Source organism: Gouania willdenowi, chromosome 6 (genome assembly GCF_900634775.1).
Source record: "Gouania willdenowi chromosome 6, fGouWil2.1, whole genome shotgun sequence".
In the NCBI taxonomy this organism is placed as follows: Eukaryota; Metazoa; Chordata; class Actinopteri; order Blenniiformes; family Gobiesocidae; genus Gouania; species Gouania willdenowi.
Genome location: NC_041049.1, coordinates 39,941,903 through 39,962,107, shown reverse-complemented (window position 1 = coordinate 39,962,107; position 20,205 = coordinate 39,941,903). Strand labels below are relative to the sequence as shown.

At 36.3% G+C, this 20,205-nt stretch overlaps 2 protein-coding genes across 4 annotated transcripts in view; both read right to left on the bottom strand.

The window, feature by feature from the left end:
• Positions 1-2,336: 2,336 nt before the first annotated feature.
• LOC114464234 (uncharacterized) lies at positions 2,337-6,786 on the bottom strand. Its single transcript, XM_028448291.1, has 6 exons — positions 6,730-6,786; positions 5,542-5,646; positions 5,318-5,462; positions 4,388-4,672; positions 4,091-4,311; positions 2,337-2,453 (listed from the first exon to the last, which is right to left on the bottom strand). Exons 1-6 carry the CDS (start codon positions 6,772-6,774, stop codon positions 2,337-2,339), a joined length of 918 nt encoding a protein of 305 aa, XP_028304092.1. The 5' UTR covers positions 6,775-6,786.
• Positions 6,787-13,434: 6,648 nt separating this feature from the next.
• The window catches only part of otogl (otogelin-like), a 93,357-nt gene continuing 86,586 nt past the window's right edge, over positions 13,435-20,205 (bottom strand). For 2 of the 3 annotated variants that reach the window (XM_028450720.1, XM_028450722.1), the window contains 6 exons: positions 20,010-20,114; positions 19,788-19,907; positions 19,670-19,715; positions 15,289-15,360; positions 14,486-14,565; positions 13,435-13,821 (listed from right to left, as the gene is read on the bottom strand). In XM_028450720.1, coding sequence (XP_028306521.1) covers positions 13,621-13,821; positions 14,486-14,565; positions 15,289-15,360; positions 19,670-19,715; positions 19,788-19,907; positions 20,010-20,114 — 624 coding nt within the window. In that variant the 3' untranslated portion in view covers positions 13,435-13,620. The remainder of the gene's footprint in view (positions 13,822-14,485; positions 14,566-15,288; positions 15,361-19,669; positions 19,716-19,787; positions 19,908-20,009; positions 20,115-20,205) is intronic. The other variant, XM_028450721.1, reaches the window with a different exon arrangement.

Here is a 20,205-nt window from a genome sequence, read left to right as displayed (position 1 = left end):
TTCAACTAAATTTCAGGACATCCCAAATACTTCGGTCTAAAAAAATTCAGAATTTTTTACCAGATTTTCCTTAAAAATGTAATAGGCACACTGTACATTGTCCTAAAAAAGTCGATTGAAGAAAGAATGTTTTATATTCCAAGAAAGAGTAAACTTATTACTATAAATTAAAACAGATCAGTTTTTTTTTTTTGACATTCCCACATGCAGTTATAAGCCAATGAAAATAGTAAAAACTAAAAACTATATATATTTTTTTTTATTTCCAGAGCGTGTCACCCAAGAACCAGTGCATATACAGTATGTGACTAATCATTAGTGATGTGAACAGTCTATACACATAGCTCAAAGCTGATCAAATTACAGGGAGCTGAGGCATATGCTAAGTTGTTTACTGAAGACCCAAACATGTTCCAGACCCAAACACACACCATGATGTATAACAGATATTTTTGTATATTCTGAGAGAATAGATGGAGCTGTATTACTATACCAAATTTCAGTTTCCTATGTGCGTTCCTGAGATATTAGAAGTTGAAAATGGAAGAACAATAAGGATGTTCGAAAATCATCACACACCCACACTAAATTATCCATATCTCAAAAAGTATTCATCCGATCAAACATTACAGTGTCCCTATTGAGTAATTAAGGAACAATTAGTTAAAAAAAACTTTTTTTTTTTTAGACTGACGTGTTGAGCCATTTGTGAAAGAACATGAAATGCTCCATCTGATAAACATACACCCAAGTTAAAATGAGAGAAAAACGAACGTGTGATTATTTTGTACGTTACCCTGTACTTCTCCACACGTCCACTTGGCGTCGTCCAGCTGACGAACACAGACGTCACCGCCTCCTCTGACACAGACACTTCCTTTGGCATATCTGGAACTGAACACAAGAGGCTCAATATTAGGGCTTTTATCATAATACTTGGGATTTATTTTGCGATTCTGATCTATTGCGATTTGATAGTAATGATTAGTCATTTTAATTTCCTTATTTTCCTTATCTGAAAACATGTTTAATAATTCTCTTCTAAACAATATGAGTCACACTTCAAAAAATATATATATGCACACATGTGACACATGGGAAAAGCTCACTTAAAGCTGCTGGAGACTTGGTGTAGACCTCATTGATCAATAAATCAAAGACTAGTTCCTTCCTTGTCGCTCCTGCATAGACGCGTTTTTACTTCATTCTTTCTGTGATTTCTTGTGTTTTCTCCAGACAAGGAGGACAATGATTGGTTGACTTTAGTTTTGTGTTCCAGCCAGATTCAGATCTTTTCATGTAAACCAGTAAACTAAACAGTAAACATCCTCCATTGTTTTAATGGAAACACCTGAACTGCGTTGGGAAGTTTTTTGGGCTAAACACAAAAAATCACAGTGAGAATAGTAAAAATAATCTTCTGTTTATTCATCTATATAAAAAGTTTCTCACAAAAGACAGAAAAATATGCCAAAAAAAACAACAACAGAAATACACAATAATATGCAAAACAACAACAACAGAAATACACAAAATGACTCAAAAAAATACACAAAATTACAAAAAAAAAATACAATAAAGGACAACAAAAAAAAATAAATGCAAAAAACAAGTACCCATAAAAGCAACTCAATTACAGTAACGTGAGTACTTGTAATCTATTACTTTCACCTCTGGCAATAAAGAACTGACAATAATAATAATAATAATAATAATAATAATAATAATAATAATAATAATAATAATAATAATAATAATAATAATAATAACAAATCTAAAGAAAAAGAAGACACAGGTGTACAAATCTTTCATGTTTGACTTGCTTACTTCGATATTGGCAGATAAAAGCTAAAGGACTGTCACAGAAGAACCGAGTGAGGAAATACACACGTCCTGTAACATTTCTCTGTAGAGCTAAACAGTGTGTCCGACCAGCAGACATCAGGTTAGTGTTTGTTTGGTTGTTTGATGACCCGTTAGAGCGGCAAGGCCGTCCCTTGTCCTGTGGGAGAGACACACATTCTGCTCAGTAAGGGAAACACACACCCACTCACAAGTCAATAAAGAAGCACAAACAATGTATTAAAGGAGGAACTGCTGCGAAGGAACTTTGGTATTTACAAAGTAAACTTTCTGAGATAAAAATCCAAACTCAGCGATTTAAAGCTGGACATCCTTTCACTTATAGCTCAAACGTCCTGATTTATTCTTACAAATACAGAGAATTTTTAAAGTAATGATTCACATCGAATGAATTGTTGTTAAGTATTTGTCTGTTAACAAACAATTTGCTAAAAACCATGAAGCTTCTCTTTTAAGGGGGGAAAAAACAACTTTTAAGACAATTGCATAGACCAGGAGTTCTCATCCTTGTGGTCGAACACAGGGGGGGAAAGTGGCGCGGAGTCATTGACAGACCGGCCCACTTCATGGAGGTGTGGGGAGCCTGCCAGCTGGAAACACAAGTTTCATGTCCCTTGATGAAAAAAAACTGCATTTGATGTTGCATTGAATCATAATCATATAGTAATCATTAACTTGAACTCTTTGGTAGCCTAGAATAAAATAATAACAGCATGTAGTGGTTTTAATGCAAACAGATCATTGATATAATAACATATGGCTGACCCACCACCCCAACCAAGCTCCAGTATCCCCTATATTTTAAGACAGATGTACAGGAAATTTAAAATAGCCACTTATCAACCACTCACTAAATACAACTATGTGATTAGAATCTGGTAGGTCGACCTTTGTTGACATTGGAATGCTGTGAACATTTACTATTGCTGGGTGATATGGACCAAAACTCATATCTCAATATATTTTCTCAAAATGGTGATATACGAAATAAATCTTGATAATTCTGGGTTAAATTTGTTGATGCAAAATGCCACACAGGCACATTTATTAACAAACAGCTGCACAATATGTGCCACTTTTGGCTTTTTCACCATTAAGGGACAGCATGTGTGAGTGAGTTCTGTAGTGTGGCTTGTTATGGGGAAGGTCTGGGTTAGAATGCACTCATTAATCTATCTAACTGAGCTTTACATGTTGTTCTGAGAAGTAATTAATTTCACATTGTTTGTCTGTAAGTTAGACATTAAAGGGGACATATCATGGTTTTAAATCCTTCCTTTTTACATATAAATCATACAGTTGTGGTCTATATAAAGCGGAACTGCAATGCTTGGGTCTGAATTCCTCATTATTATAGCTCCACAGACCCCTTTTCTACCCCTTTTCTGATGTGCTTCTGAGAGCAAATAAATGTGGTTATCATATTTCATAGAACAATGGACCATCTGACTTTATGTATGGGCCCCTTTATTCTCTCCCCTTTATTCCACCTTATAGATGGCCCTGTCTCCACATGACTGTTTGATAATTTACTCAAACACATCTTCTCAGTCATTTGTGTCTACCATGAAACGTTTTGATTTAAAACAAGTCTTAAATTTTTGACACATGTCAAAAATGTGTTGCATTCAAAGCTTGAGAGCTCAGCATTTACTGATAAAATTACATCTTTTAGTGATTGGGTTCCTAAAAATAAAGTCACCTGTAGTCCCACACATTAAGTTGTCATTCTTCACTCCTCTAAATAAGCAGCATCACGTTGAACTAATGTCCCCCAAACTCCTTTTTCTTTGTACCTTCCCTCCTAACTTAGATATAACACTGCCCTCCTTTTTTCATATTTTTACTCCCAATAAAGTCAATTAAATTAACTGAAAAAATTACGTTTTATTACCTTTTTTTTTTTTTTTTTGCATGAACAAAATATTTAACAGGGCATTTTTCACGGTATTATTTAGGTTTATGAGTACAATAATTAGTAGCTGTAAAACTCTGAAGATATTCCTTAAATGTTTTGGAATGCTGGTTTCATTTGAGAATATTTTATTTTAAACAAAAAAGAAATATCCTGTTTAATTGATTTGAGTTGTTTTACATCATTTATGGTGATTAAAGATATATTTGAGTGGAATTATGAATTATGTATTGTTCAAATAAAAAAAAAGGAAACTAAACAACACTATTTTTATCACAAGTTGAATAAATACAGTAAGAAGGTAAAGTTCACCCTGGGGTCATGAAGCCCCGCCCACAGCTGCATCAGCAGGTCATCAGAGGTCAGCAGGTGTGATGAAACTAGAAGTCGATCTTCTGGGATCTTTAGGTCAGCCAGGTGACCTCCAGAAATCAGAGAGCTGCACGTGCGCTGTGCGACGCTCCACGTGCGCTCTGCTCTTCTCACGCTGTAGCAGCTCCTCCCATTGGCCAGCCAGCCTACAGAACAATGGGCTTAGAAAAAGGAAATATTATCAACACACGATCAGGGTGATTCAACTCTGTGTGATTCAAGATTGACGTCAGTTACCAGTTTCTAATAAAAAACTGAGTTTCTGGCTGAAGGTCAGTTGAAGGTCGGCAAGGAACGAGACGACCACGACCTCGGCTCTGAAGCGAGTTTCAGGCTGGACGCCTTTGACTTTATACTGGGACTTTATTTCAGACGAGTTGATGTTGAAAAAGTGGGAGACGGATTGAGTTTGTATGTTGAACAGGGTCAGGGTCAATAATCTCTGCTGGCTTTTTAGTTTCCACATAAGAAGGACGGTCGTGGTCGTGGCGTGGACGTGAAAGGAGGATGAGGACACTGGATCTGAAAGGAAACAACGTCCCAACAATCACGCTTTTATCGTTTAGATCAGGGGCCATCAACCTTTCTGTGAGCTACTTACTGTATAGTCTGGAGGGCTACCAGTTTGAAAAGAGCTTTTACTATATTTTCACAGTTTACTTTAATTAGAGGGTAAGATAATAACGAAGGCTATAAGGCACTTAAAAAGGTAGGCAATGTTTAAGTTTTGCTGGCACTATGTTGGAGACCCCTGGTTTAGAATGTGCAGAAGACTCACAGAAAGGAAAGATTCAAAAAACATTCAAAATATCTCAAAAGAAGCAGTATGACAGAAAGATACACAAATTGACAGTAAATGAATACATTGACAACAAAAATACTAAACGACTCCCAAAAACCAAACATCAATTAAAAACACTAAATGTCTCAAAAAACAAAAAAAAACTCAAAAAATAGGCACAATGATGACAAAAACACCCCATACAAGGAGAAAAATGCACAAAACAACTTCAAAAACACACACAAATGACAAGAAAAATAGACAAAATTACTTCAGAAGCACACAAAAGGACAACGCAAATATACAAAATGACTACAAAAACACAATACGTGAATGCAAATCAAAATATGAACATAACAATGGTTCAGAATGTGCAGCAGACCCACAGAAAGCAAAGTTCTGCTCCTGGAGCTCGCCGTCCCTCCTGCTGGTTCTGAGGGTCATGTTGTAGCCCAGTGGCCCCTCAAACACACGCAGGGACAGCTCACAGTCTGGAGAACACGCTGAGCCATCAACAGAGCCTGAGTAAACCTACAAAAAAGAGATCAATAGTTATTACAAGAGCAAGTTTTTAGAGGCTAAACAAAAGGAGAGGAAAGCAGCTTCTCACCAGATTACCAGCAGCTCTGAGGGTGAGGGTGTAGCTGGAGGGAGAGGGTGGGAACAGGAGCTGGACTACTGCAGGATTCACAGGCTGCTCACAGCTCAGCAGAGCCTGTGCACACACACACACAACAGTTAGTTAGTATCCATAGATAGTAGATAGTATTCATGTTTAGGAGTCAATTCTGACCTGAGCTTTGGAATCATTAGAGTCGAACTCAGGAACACATCAGAGACCAGAATGTACCGAGACCGAGTCAAGACCAAGACCATTAAAACCATTTTAAAACCCATGAGAATGTTGAATGTCTAACAGTGATTGATTAGCTGGACCCTGGAAATATAAACTGTTCTTTCTCACTCATCCTTCAAAATGAAAACAAAGCCTTTTTCAATCAAAAATGACAAATTGGTGACAAACAAAACTTTTAGAAATAAGACATGCCAATAAACAGATGAGGCAGCTGATCTAGGCCTACACAAAAGGATTCAATAACACAATAAATTTCAATGAAAATACACAAAATGAACATAATACATGAGAAGTCTAAGAATATAAAAAATGCTTTTAAAACACATGCAATATGACATAATAATACACAAATTGACTAAAGAAGTACTAAATGACGTCCAAAAAACAAACATCAACATAAATACAAAAAACAATGAGAAAAATGCACAAAATGATTCCAAAACACACATAAACTACAAGAAAAATAGACATAATGATGACAAAAACCAAAGCGCAACAAAAAACTAGACAAATTACTCCAAAAATACACAATACGACAAAAAAAATACACAAAATGACTCCAGAAACACACAAAAACGACAAGAAAATAGATACAATGGCGACAAAAACAAAAGAAAACTAGAGAAAATTACCACAAAACCACACAATACAATAAAGAAAATACACAAAAGGACAAAAAAAAAATATACAAAATGATTAAGAAAAAGGCCTTACATTTTCAACAATAATGCACAAAATGAGGGTATTATTTAGTATTAATGCTCAGATTTGTCATTATTCTAAAAGCTCAGGTGAGATAATCACATTAGTTGTGGCTTCTGCTGTGATAAATGTTGCCTCTGTACGCTCTAACACCTGAGACTACTTTAAATATTCTTCTCAGCTCCTCTAACAGATAACAGCAGATGTAAACACTTTAAACACTGCATAGATTCATCTTACCTGAAACAAACACGCAGCAAAGCAGAGACGCTCCATCAGACCCATTGGGACACTCAGTCCATCATGAAGTCCATCTGTGGGCAGCAGCCTGGGATCCACACACACACACACACACACACACACACACACACACACACACACACACACACACACACACACAACTCTAAACCTAAACATGTAATATTGCAGACAGAACCTTCATTTCATACTAATAAAGTATTATTCTCACCACAAAACTATACCTAAAAACATTCAGACTATGTTTATCTCATCATATAAAACCTTTCTATAGATATATTTTATTATAGTGGCTTTATTTTAGTTGCCTTGACTGAAGGAACCCTTACCAAGCTTGATTTGAAACTAAATGTACAAATATTTGAAATTTTCAACACTGAAAAAAAAGAAAAAAAAAAAAAAAGAAATTTTCAACACTGAAAACTAAAATGAATAAGAGCTTTTTAAGCACCAACAACGGATACTATTTTACAGCCCTGACTGTTTATTAATCTGTTTTTTTTTTCAAAGTGAAAAACATAAATAATATCAAGTATTTATAATTTATAAGGTTTTATTTGTATACTTAACATTAAACAATGTGCTCCAATAATAACTGATAAGGTCCAGTTAATGCAATTTTTTTTTTTTACTAAATGTAAATGTACGAAACACTACTCGGGTGAACTTGTTTTAAAACTTTGTTAATATAATGTTTCCTTCGTTTATTTGGCTAATTCATTTGTTTCCTTTTGATTGTTTGCTAATTCCTATGGGGTGCCAAGTGTAAAAATTTAATATAAAAGTTTTAGCTAACACATTTTCATTATTTATCTTACTTTTCTCATATTTAGCCCATTTTCCTACATTTAACACAACATTTAACCACATATATAGAGGTAAAAACAAAAAGCATTAAATCTAAATATTTAAATCTAAATCTAAATGGTATATGTTGTATCTAAATGTTAAATCTGTATCTAAATGTTAAATCTCAATGTAAATGTAATATGTTATATCTAAATGTTAAATCTTTTATATAAATGTTAAATGTTAAATCTAAATGTTAAATCTAAATTTAATAAAAAATTAGATATAGATTTAACATTTAGATATAACATATACCATTTAGATTTAGATTTAGATTTAAAATTTAGATATAGATCTAACATTTAGATATAACATATAACATTTAGATTTAGATTTAAAATTTAGATATAGATTTAACGTTTAGACATAACATATACCATTTAGATTTAGATTTAAATATTTAGATTTAATGCTTTTTTTTACCTCTATATACAGTATGTGGTTAAATGTTGTGTTAAATGTAGGAAAATGTGCTAAATATGAGAAAAGTGAGATAAATAATGAAAATGTGTTAGCTAAAACTTTTATACCACATTTTTTTAGGTCAACATTAAAGGTGGGACATTACATCAAGTTCACAATACAATATGACAGATAATAATGGGTTTGTGATACAATATATATTTTTGGATAGAAAAAAAGAGAAGAAATTGCAGTAAAATAAACTGACTGTGTGTATGACCTTTTCAACTCAATAAAAATACAAAAAATTATTAAAACAAACCATAACAATCTGCTGTGTAATAGTTTATGAACAATGTAGACACTTCAGCTAGCATAGCCTACATGTTCTTGGAGTCATGTAAGCAGTGGGAGGACATGCAAAGAGCTTTAGTGTCTTTGGACGATGAGTTTGTTGCGTCCTGTATCTGTCAGCATTCTGTGAGGAGTCACGTATTCTCACACATTCTGGTTGTTTGTGTTGCCTCCAGTGTAGCTTTGTTCACAGGCTGCTTATGGCTCGGTGCAGATGGCGTTTTCTCCTCGTTGAAAAGTAATTTCTCTAAATCACTGCTGGATCGTTTGTGTATTTTAGTGCATTCGGAGCATTAATCTTCCCAAAGACCAGGTGCATATTTTCTAATTTGTGATCCATTGTCAGATTGCAGAGGAAGTAAATGTTGATTGTGTTTGTTAGTGATGCGTGTAAAGCCGATGGGTCACCATATGGGCTGCAATCGTTTATCACAGTAAAAGCATCAAAGCAGCAAACTATAAAAACTCAGTGTGAAACTATGTATCTGATAAAAGTAAAAGCATCGATGTGGCAATAACAAGAAGGCAATTACAGCTGCTGCACAGCAATGGTCGGGGCCAGGCAATTTTAGGCAATTTTGAGCAACAAGCAGAGTGCAGGAAGATGAAAAACATGTATTTTTATATCAGTTGAAACGACAATTTCTGGCACCAGAGACGATGCTATTTGTCACTGAGCTAATTATCACATGGAAATGTTAGCTGTAGCTTCACTAATTAACAAATCCAGTCACCTGTGTGCACGACAGCAGCTGTTAGCGTTTAACTCATCCAGTGCCACCTGAAATGGCCTGGCTTGGTGGCAGTTCTCGGGAGAGTAAGTGCTGACAATGGCACCAAACCCGGAAACAACTCAGAAGAGAGATGAATGAATGAAGACGTTCCGACGAAAAAAACAAAGAACTCGTTTAAATACGTTGTGAAACCTTCCTAAAGAGAAGCAGGATGGGACAGATACACGTTCTGTTAGATTAATAACTGAGATTTTAACGTCTCCCACAGCGGAAGGAACGACGCAAGTCACCATGAAAAATCAGCCAATCACAAGCTCCACAAATATACACTGCTTTAAAAAGTATTAAAGAATGTAAAGTCTGTAACAAATGTGTCTAATACGTCATTAGTGAATACCAGAGAACCACATGAGTGAGCATGAGAAATTAAAATAAAATATATAATGAAAATAAAATGTTAATGTGTAACTTAAAGACAAGCAATGTGAAATTAACAGTAAATATGCAATGCACTACTTGGGTCTGAATTCCTCATTATAGCTCCCCAGACCCCTTTTCTGATGTGCTTCTAAGAGCAACTCATTTTGGTGCTGTCTCTTTAAATGCAAATGAGACACTTCATACCCCGCCCCCTCTCCAGGTTCAACTCCACCCTGTTCGGCCATTTTTGTAGTTTGATGGAAGAGATATGGCTATGTAGCGGCGCAGAAAATGTTTATTCACACGTTATTTACAAAATGTCAACAATGGAAGACTTGTCCATCCAGCCTTACATGTTAGAGCCAGAGTCGGACCCAGCGGAGCGAGATGAAAATGAAGATGATGAACCTGCAGAACCCTAACAAGTGAGCTAACACAAGCACCGAGCTAACGCTAGCGCCAAGCTAACGTCACAAAATGCATTTTAATAGTCTTTTCAAAGACAAAAACGGCAAAATGAAATGACTAATGAAAACTTTAGACTTAAATTAAACCACGTAGGCCATATCATCAAGGATCTAAAACGAGCACACAGCGCTAACATATGAAGACGGTGCAACTGCTAATGCTAACAAAACAATGACAGGGACGTCTTATCATCACACTTTTTAGCGTTATTTACAGCTTACCGAAGTCTTTCGGCAAATCCTTCTTTATACTGGTGGAGGTTGCAGAAGCAGTCATCCTTGAAGTGCTTCGTGCACACAAAAATGACCTTACCCACAGATGTGGGTACATTTCCGTGAAAAATAAAACTCAACCAGGCACTTTGAAAAGGTTCTGATGCTGGGAGACGGTGTAATGAAGCGTGTGGGTTACTACATCCAACAACCGAACATTTTGACTTATCCTCTCGTAACTTCGGCATCCTTGAGCTTGGACTACAAAATAAAAGCGAGAAATAAAAATGGCGGATTGCTCGAAGTGTTGGGCCTGGAGTCGATGTCCTAATTTGGCAGTTTCGCTGCAAATACTGTGACGTTATTGTTCAAAAAACGTAATAGAGAATCGAAAAATCAAAACAGATTGAAAAATATGACCAAAACAGAATATAAAGATATCAACAGAGCACCTGAAGAGACTAATTTGAACTTTTCTGTACTTCTAAACACTCTAAATATACAACAAAATGCATTTAAGGGCTAAAAAAGTGGATTTAGCATGATACTTCCCTGTTAAATAAACACATGTGCCTCATATACACATTTGTTTTTATTTAGGCTGTTTTATAATTTAGGAATTAGGGCTGGGCGATATATCGAGATTCAAGATGTACCGAGTTTTCTATTTTGGCGATATAGAAAACTACAATATTTCATATATATATATATATATATATATATATACTGTATATTGTAGCTTATTATGTATCAAAATACTAGTTTTAGGAGTCACTGCTTTTACTTCTCAGAACAACATGTAAAGCTCAGTTAGATAGATTTCTGAGAGCACATATTGTGCAGCTGTTTGTTAATAAATGTCCATGTGTAGCATTTTGCATCAGCAAATTTAAACCAGAATTGTCTTTCTGGACAGACATTATTTGACAAAATTATTTAGATTCATATCATATATCACTATTTTGAGATATGAGTTTTGGTCCATATCACCCAGCCCTAGTAGGAATGTTCACAGCATTTCAATGTTAATAAAGGTCGACCTACCAGATTATAATCACATAATTGTATTTAGTAAGTGGTTGACAAGTGGCTATTTTAGATTTCTTGTACTATCTTAAAATATAAGGGATACTGGAGCTTGGTTGGGCGGGTGGGACGGCTCGTAGTGGGCGCCAGAAAATTTCCCTTATTTTCAAATCCAAAACTTGACAGGTATGACCTCTGAATGAGAGATCACCCACGATGGGCAGAGCTCAGAGGGAGAGGAAAGGAGTTTACGAGACAGAAAATGGAGCTACGAGAGTTGATTTTGAAGTTCACAGCAGTTCACAGCAGCGCAAACTTGACCAGAACATGTGTGGAACTAAGTGGACTATTGAGAGTGTGGCGATGGTGAGAGAAAACAATCAAAAAAACAGGGCAAGCAGTGACACTCAGCATGTCCGGGAGGAGCAGGAAGTTGCGTGTGGGGGAACAAACCCATCAATCCATTCAACTCTGACATAGACAGCAAAATAATAATAATTTTGCCATCAAAAGCACTGTCTCTGTGTTGTTTTGTAGTTTTATAGAAGGAAAATAATGTTGACGTGTCCTCAAAGTCACTAATAGATGTTTTCTGAAAAAGATGTTTTTCTCAGCTTTTTGTCACAAACTGGCGATTTGTGTGAAACGTGCCTCTATTCAACTGTTGATTACAGAAGAGCGAAACAAAAAAAAAAGACTTCAATCTTTCAGAATCTGGTGTCAGAATTAATTGTCATAGTACAAAATATTCTGTGGGTCTTTAAAAATCAGTCAAAATGCTCAAAAACGTCTGGCACTGAGGGGGGGTAGAAATTCTGAAAATGCATATTTCAAATGTCTGTCAAAAATCTAGTTAAGGAAAAAAAAATACATATTGCATCGAGACCGCATGTAGATGATGGTCATTTATTTTTAACAACGATTAAGCGAAATTCAAAATGCTGTTAAAAATAAATACATTTTTAAAAAATGCAGTTTTTGAGATAAAGTTCTGATATTTTCAAAATATCAACTACAATAACTGCACAATTTGGTCTTTTTTATTTAGGAAGAATTTGCAAGTAGGTGTTTACATCATTGACTACAGTCAAATATTTGGGTAATGCAATGTAAAAGTAAGAACAATTAAACTGGCAAATAATGGGCATGACACATGGTGAATGTGGATAAATTGGAAAAAATAAGCATGTAATATGGTGAAGAGGTTAAAAGTGACAATAATGGGTCAACATATGTCATTAGGTGTTAAGGGTTTATAAATGGCGAATATGTCTTAAAAGTGGGGAAAAAATGTGGCAGGAATGGGAGTAATTTAGCAAAAGTGTATTAAAGGAGCAAAAATATGTCAAGAAAATGTGATGAAAATAGGTTAAAATATGGCAAGTTTGGTGTCGTTGCAGAAAATGGGTAAAAATAAACAAAAATGGGCTCAAATTGTTCAAAATAAATTTTTAGTTTCTTGAAGGCATCTGGCGGCGCTCTTCCAATGTCTCGCGACCCCAAATGGGGTTCTGACCCCAAGGTTGAGAACCTCTGCAGACGACTCCATGACTCTGCTTAACCTCTGAGACGTGACACACACTGAGATGTTCCTCACACTCAGCAATAACCTCTAGAACTGTAACAAAAACACGTGTCAGCACCTCCAACATTCCATTAGTGTGTGGGAAAAACAATCAAAATCACATTATTCTCATGAAAGTTTCAAGTTCTAAAGTAAAGAAATGATTGACCTCACTTAAAGAAAAAAATCTGGACTTTCTTAAACATTTTAATGGTTCTACTTTTCTTAGTAAAGGTGACACTTCAAACAGACAAATACATCGTAGAAAACAAAAGAAAACCATTTTAAAATCTCAGCTACAAAAGTACACACATGTTCCTACACATTAAAACACAACAAAAACTAAACTAAACCAACAATGGATCATCAGAAAAGAGAAAAACTACAGGAAATGACATCACACTAAATGTTATTCACTTCCAAGTGCAACCCAAGGTAAATACGGCTTTGTGGTGATTTGTTGTCAAAAAACATGGCTGCTTTGTATGGGGAGAGATTTGTCTGAAAAACAAATACATCCACAGTTTTCACGTGTTTCTGAAAAACTAAAAAAAAAACATGCAAAAATCTAAAAAAAAAAAAAAAAAAGCATGTGAAAATCTAAAAACATGAGAAAATCTGAAAAACACATTAAATAATAAAAAATAAAACTCGTGAAAATTTAAAAAAACATGAGAAAATCTGAAAAACACGTGAAAATCTAAAAAAAACACATTTGAAAATGTGAAAAACCTTTTGAGAAATCTCTCCCCATAGCTTCATGTGTTAGTGGATGATTGAGACTGGACTCAGACGTCCCACATTACTCATTCAAAATGTCCCTTTTTCCTGTGTGGGCGGAGCTTCAGTTCCACTGGCACGAGCAGTCCAGAGGCTCCTGGAAGTTGTAGTCCACCACTGAAGCGTTACGGGAGCAGTAAAGTGTGACTGAGCGCGTCTGCAGTCTGTTCTCACGGCAGCACTTACAGAACCGGGCGTGAGTGTTGATGTTGAAATTAAATATGGTGGCAGACGGACATTTACCGTCGCAGGAGAACACAGTGACCTGTGAGAGGAAACAGAACAAGCGTGTTCCATCTTAAACAGGGTCACATGATCAACAACCACGTCAGCATTTAGAATAATGACCAGCAACAAAGAGTTTGGTCTGATTTTGGAGTCATTACTTATATTTAAGTTATCAATTTGTGTATTTTTGTCGTCATTTTGTATTTATTTTCAATAAAGTGTATTTTTGTTGTATTTTTCTGTAATGCTGTGTATTTCTGTTGTCGTTTTAGTGTATTATTCTCTATTGTGTATTTTTGTAGTCATTTTGTATATTTTTCTGTAATGTGTAGTTTTCTGTAGTGTAGTTTTATAGTCATTTTGTATTTTTCTGTAATGTGTATTTCTGTTGTTGTTTTTATGTATTTTTCAGTAATGTGTATATGTGCATTTTTGTTGTTGTTTTTTATATTTTTCTGTAATATTGTGTATTTTCCCTATGTCACAAACATACAATATGGTCATGCTAAATGCTAACTTTACGTTAAGATGGACATAAAATTGAAAAACAAACATTCTTGCATTTAGCATCAACATGACTTTTGGTGTCATGTGCCCTTTAAAATTGCCATTTATTTTATTTTGTAAGCTTTGTAACCATTTGATTATAACTTATAGAACTTTGATTTCATTTATTTAAGTGTATTTTGTTCTGTTCTTACCGGTGCGTTACTCCTGCAGTCATCTTTTCTAATTGTGGTTCGAATTGCGACGCGTTTACAAGTCTTGCCGTCTTCTTTACCTGTACAGGTGAAAGAACAAAGATAAGATGAAACTGAATGTTGTAGCATTAGCACTGAGCTAATGATTCAAATTGGGAACGGTTTACTGGTCAGTGGGTGATATTTGTTACCCAGCAGTAGGAGTTTGTTTTGATTGACAGTTGGGGGCAGGACACAACGTACAGAAGATATCACATAATTTTTTAATTTTAATTATTATGATATATTTTTATTTTTTCAAAGAAAGAAAAACATGGGAAGAAAAATATAAGAAAAAAAAATGAAGAAAAAGAAAGGAAAAAAACAATGGAAACAATGGAAATGGGGGAATGAAAAAGAAAACAGAACAATTTTTTGTAATTTAAAAAAATAATAAATGTATTACTTATTTTTTCAAAAAAAAAAAAAAAGGGGGATAAAGGACAAAATGAAGAAAAAAGAAAAGAAAGAAAAAGTATAATAAATGATTTCATTATAAAATAAATTATTTAACCATTATTTAACATTGTAAAAGTTAAACAATGGTTGCATCCATTACAGACTTTCTCTAAAGTCTAAAAAGAATGAAAAGTGAACATTAACACACTATATGTTTATGATCGTTTTCCATCATAAGTCACTACTTTATTTAAAGAACAGAGAAAGGAGGTGAAAAAGTCACATCATACACATTGAAAGGAATGAATGAGTCAAGTTGATTTCAGAGAGTAATTGTCAGCAGTGGAAGAACAAATCAGTGGTACCTGTGTCACAGTTAGTACTACCAGTAGGCGAGACAGGATTAATGGTAAACGGTAAAGCACCCACTCCATAACCTGGGAGCATCGTGGAGAACCGCAGCCGTCCGGTTCCAGGAAGGTTGGGAGAACACATGGGTTACGTTTGAATTTAGAAACACTTTTTAACATCACACAGATCAATGTGCATGCACACGGCTTTTTGAATCCATGGAAGCCAGCCAGGGTGATTAAAAAAAAAAGCTCAATGGGGTGAACAATAAGCCCCGCCCCCTTCTTAAATATACAGAGGTAAACATTAGGGAACTGCAAGAACAACGCTGAAGCAGGCGTGCGCTCAATGCTGGCTCTAATCAATAAAAAGAACTGATTTTATTGAAAGGAAGTACACTTATTAAGAATTATAAGACACTAATACAATCAATATTAGATGAAGAATCATTCTATTAGGTTTTTTTTTATTGTTGCGTAAATGCGAATTAAAATGACTTCATTCTGATTTAAAGGGGACATATCATGGTTTTAAATCCTTCCTTTTTAGATATAAATCATACAGTTGTGGTCTATATAAAGCGGAACTGCAATGCTTGGGTCTGAATTCCTCATTATTATAGCTCCACAGACCCCTTTTCTACCCCTTTTCTGATGTGCTTCTGAGAGCAACTCGTTTTGGTGCGGTCTCTTTAAATGCAAATGAGACACTCCATACCCCGCCCCCTCTTCAGGTGACACTCGGTTCAACTCCACCCTGCTCGGCCATTTTTGTAGTTTAATAGAAGAGATACGGCTATGTAGCGGCGCATAAACTTTTTATTCAGAGGTTATTTACAAAATGTCAACAACAGAAGACTTGTCCATCCAGCTTTACATGTTTGAGCCAGAGCTAACACAAGCACCGAGCTAACGCTAGCGCCAAGCTAACGTCACAAAATGCATTTTAATACTGTCTTTTCAAAGACAAAAATGGCAAAAATGAAATGACTAATGAAAACTTTAGACTTAAATTAAATCACGTAGGCCATATCATCAAGGATCTAAAGCGAGCACACAGCGCTAACATATGAAGACGGTGCAACTGCTAATGCTAACAAAACAATGACAGGGACGTCTTATCACACTTTTTAGCGTTATTTACAGCTTACCGAAGTGCTCTGTTCGTTGTCTCCAAAGATAGAAGGAATTGAACCCTCAATCAGACAAAGTCTTTCGGCAAATCCTTCTTTATACTGGCGGAGGTTGCTGAAGCAGTCATCCTTGAAGTGCTTCGCACACAAAAATGACCTTATCCACAGATGTGGGTACATTTCTGTGAAAAATAAAACTCAACCAGGCACTTTGAAAAGGTTCTGATGCTGGGAGACGGTGTAATGAAGCGTGTGGGTTACTACATCCAACAACCAAACATTTTGACTTATCCTCTCGTAACTTCGGCATCCTTGAGCTTGGACTACAAAATAAAAGCGAGAAATAAAAATGGCGGATTGCTCGAAGTGTTGGACCTGGAGTTGATGTACTAATTTGGCAGTTCCGCTGCAAATACTGTGATGTAATAGTTCAAAAAATGTAATAGAGAATAGAAAAATCGAAACAGATTGAAAAATATGAGCAAAACAGAATATATCGATATCTACGGAGCACCTGAAGAGACTAATTTGATTTTTTCTGTACTTCTAAACACTCTAAATATACAACAAAATGCATTTAAGGGCTAAAAAAGTGGATTTAGCATGATATGTCCCCTTTAAAGTCTGTGTAGGTGGTTTGGTTTGGGTGCTGATGTTAAATGAATATAAAGATAAAATGAAATAAAAAAATCTTAAAGTGTAAGTTGATTATAAGCCTTTTCAAACTCTGGAACTGCACATGGGAGCCACCTGGGGGGGGGGTCATAGGTCGAGAGCGATATAAATGTATACAAGCTTGTCCACTCTGATCTGAAGGAAGTGCACGAGATGTACAGGTCGATAAGTGAACTGGAGTAACGCCATCAGCTGAAACAGTTTAAAAAGTCAGGAAAAAACAGAATCTCATGTGCAGCATTAGCTTTAGTAGCTAACTCTGTCTTTCTGCCTCTGAGACTGATACTACGTTTACGCAAAAAATATTTCAAGGTATGAATGCTCTAACGGTAAAAACAATCTAAATCTCTGTCAGACTCGCTTCTTACACCGTCAGCCATGGCGAGTTTATCTCTCTTGACCTTTGACCTAATGCGGAAGTACCAAACCAGTGCGAGAGTGTGAAAAGGCTTACTGGCGTGGCTCCTAGAATAGTTAGGACACGCCCAGTCACAGCAGCTCACTGAGAAAACCAGTCCCTCCTCCCATCTTTTATAGGAGGGGCGGGCCAACAGTGAAGGTTAGTGACATCACTGATCTAATTTCAGCCAATAGCAACATTCTGATGTAATAACAGCGTTCAACCCATAGAGGGCAATCACTACACATGCAACGATTCTCAATAATATATTAAACTGTTCGGTACGGCATCCACGGTACTGACTTGTAAACCACAGGTTTTAGAGTTTAGCATATAGGCTATGTGCATTGTCTGTCTTTTTAAATTGACTTTGACTAAGTGTACCTGTGAGTCAGTGCACAGGGATTATAAATCCCCGCCACGTGAGTTAATAAGCCAATCACTACGCGGCACGCGACGCTGACAACATTATTTTGCATGGTTAGTTGTGAGGAGCAGCTAAGGCTTCAGGAAGGACCGCAGTCTTTAAAGTCATTGGTGTGGAAACATTTAGCTTTCATAGTCCAGTCTAATGACAAGGAAGAGAAAACGGTGAACAAAAAAATGAGTGTTTCTATACATTGTTTTACACGTATCACCTATTTAAATGGAAACACTTCCAACATGACTTCAAATCTGCAGCTGTATTGTTGCATCCCGAGCAGTCTTGATTGATCAACTTGAAATACTTAAAGAGTAACTAAACTCCAAACCCACTTTTTTCTGCTGAATACTTATGTATTTGGGTATTAAGTAGTGCTGTTGATTGATCCTAGTCAAACTTTAATATTATCGTAAAAGTATTAAAATTTTGCATATTTAGTTGTAAAACGTCAGAGTCACTGCCCTCTAAGGGTTGAACGCCAGCTATTACAATTGAATTTTGCTATTGTCTGAGATGAATTGTTTGGACCATCATGCGTCACGAACTGTCACTTTTGGCCCCGCCCCTCCTATAAAAGCTGAGAGGAGGGAAGATGGTTTCCTCCAATCACAGCCTGACAATTCTCACTGAGCAGCTAAACAGCATGCTCCATGCATGCTCCATGCAAAGCTGCAGTGATGTTTTTGACCCTGTGCTTCTATAAAGAGTTGATTTTGCTTTAATCAGAGGGTTCATCAAAGTATGTGTGTATGTACAGACACATTGTGTCTGTCTCTGTGTGTGCGCGAATGTGCATGCACTTATTCTTGCTGTGTGCGCTTCCTCCTGGTTTATGTATGTGTGTGTGAAGTGGTGTTCCAGCCCTGATAGTGTCTGTAGGGTTTTGAGTGTGTGGGTGCAGCTTCACATGGGGATTGTGTGTGTGTGTGTGATTGTAGTAGTTGATCACAGCAGCATTGTGACTGGGTGGGTCTTACTGCTTCAGGAGTAACGCCCATAATCAAGGCAGTTTTTGAATTCCCCCCTAGTGGCAGGTCAATGTCAGTGTAAAATGTCAGAGTGACTGCCCTCTGTGGGTTGAAACCAGGATATAACAATTGAATTTTGTTATTGGCTAGAACGCAATTTTCTGACGTCAATTAAAAAAAAAAAATTTAATCAAAATTTTAAAATGTATGAAATAAATAAATACATTTAAAAATATGAAAAAGCAAAACATTTATTACGAGTTATGCAGTTTTTAAAGGGAATGAGTGTTTTTTTTCATTTGGATCAACACACAATTTGTCTTATAATCCAATTTAGTAAAAGTTTGAATTAACTTAAAAACTTCTGCATTAATTGTGAGAAAGTTTCCTAAAAACAAACTCATTAATTATTAAAAAGCTCATCTGTTCCTGTCACACTAACATTTACACCTTTCATATCCAGTCCATCTTTAATATTTTCTTTGGTCAAAGTAGAAACTTGTTTTATTTCTGTTTACGTCCATCATATTCAATTGTTAGGAAACTTTATTAGCTCTAACTATTTCTGCATCAGTGCAGCTGCTACTTCATTCTTCTAACCGTTTGCTTTTACATATCAATCATCATCATCAGTTGGGCAACAGGCTTTCTGCCCAGTGCTCGCTCTAGAAAAAGCCACGCCCCCAACCATTCAGCCAATAAGCCCATCCACTGCCAGGCAACAAAGCTCTCACCCTGCTAGCTAACCGCACAAAGCTTTAGCTCGAGCCCACGAAACATCCCCCACTCAACTCACATGTCCGACAGCATCCGTCCAAATAACTCTGGACCACGCCTCCGTTCTGCAGGAGCACAAAAAATGGAGGAATGTTGATCAAAGTAAATCCACTTATTTTATCATTTATCATCTTTACCTGGAGACACTCTGTGTCATTGAAAGGTGGACAAACCACCCCAGAGGCCAGGATCACTGCCCCCAATGCTGTTTCCATGCAGTCGTAGCGTGTGCAGTTCTCCACCCAGGAGCTCCCTAACTGCACACACACACACACACACACGCACGCATGCACAATCAGCAAAGCTGGGGAACACTGAGCAGAAAGCCTATGAGGATCCATCTTGTTTTGTTTTCTCACGCTGAAAAGCTCTGCTGTCCCATTTTCGTTGGTGAAAGTGCAGGAGATATTTTTGCACGTGCCGCAGCAAACCTGAGGATCGGTGGATTGAACGTACACCTGGTGCTGTAACCATGGAGACGATGCATGAGCAAAAAATGCAAAACTGTCAGATACACAACCAGGAATGTAAAGTGTTACATGTCACAGTTGAATT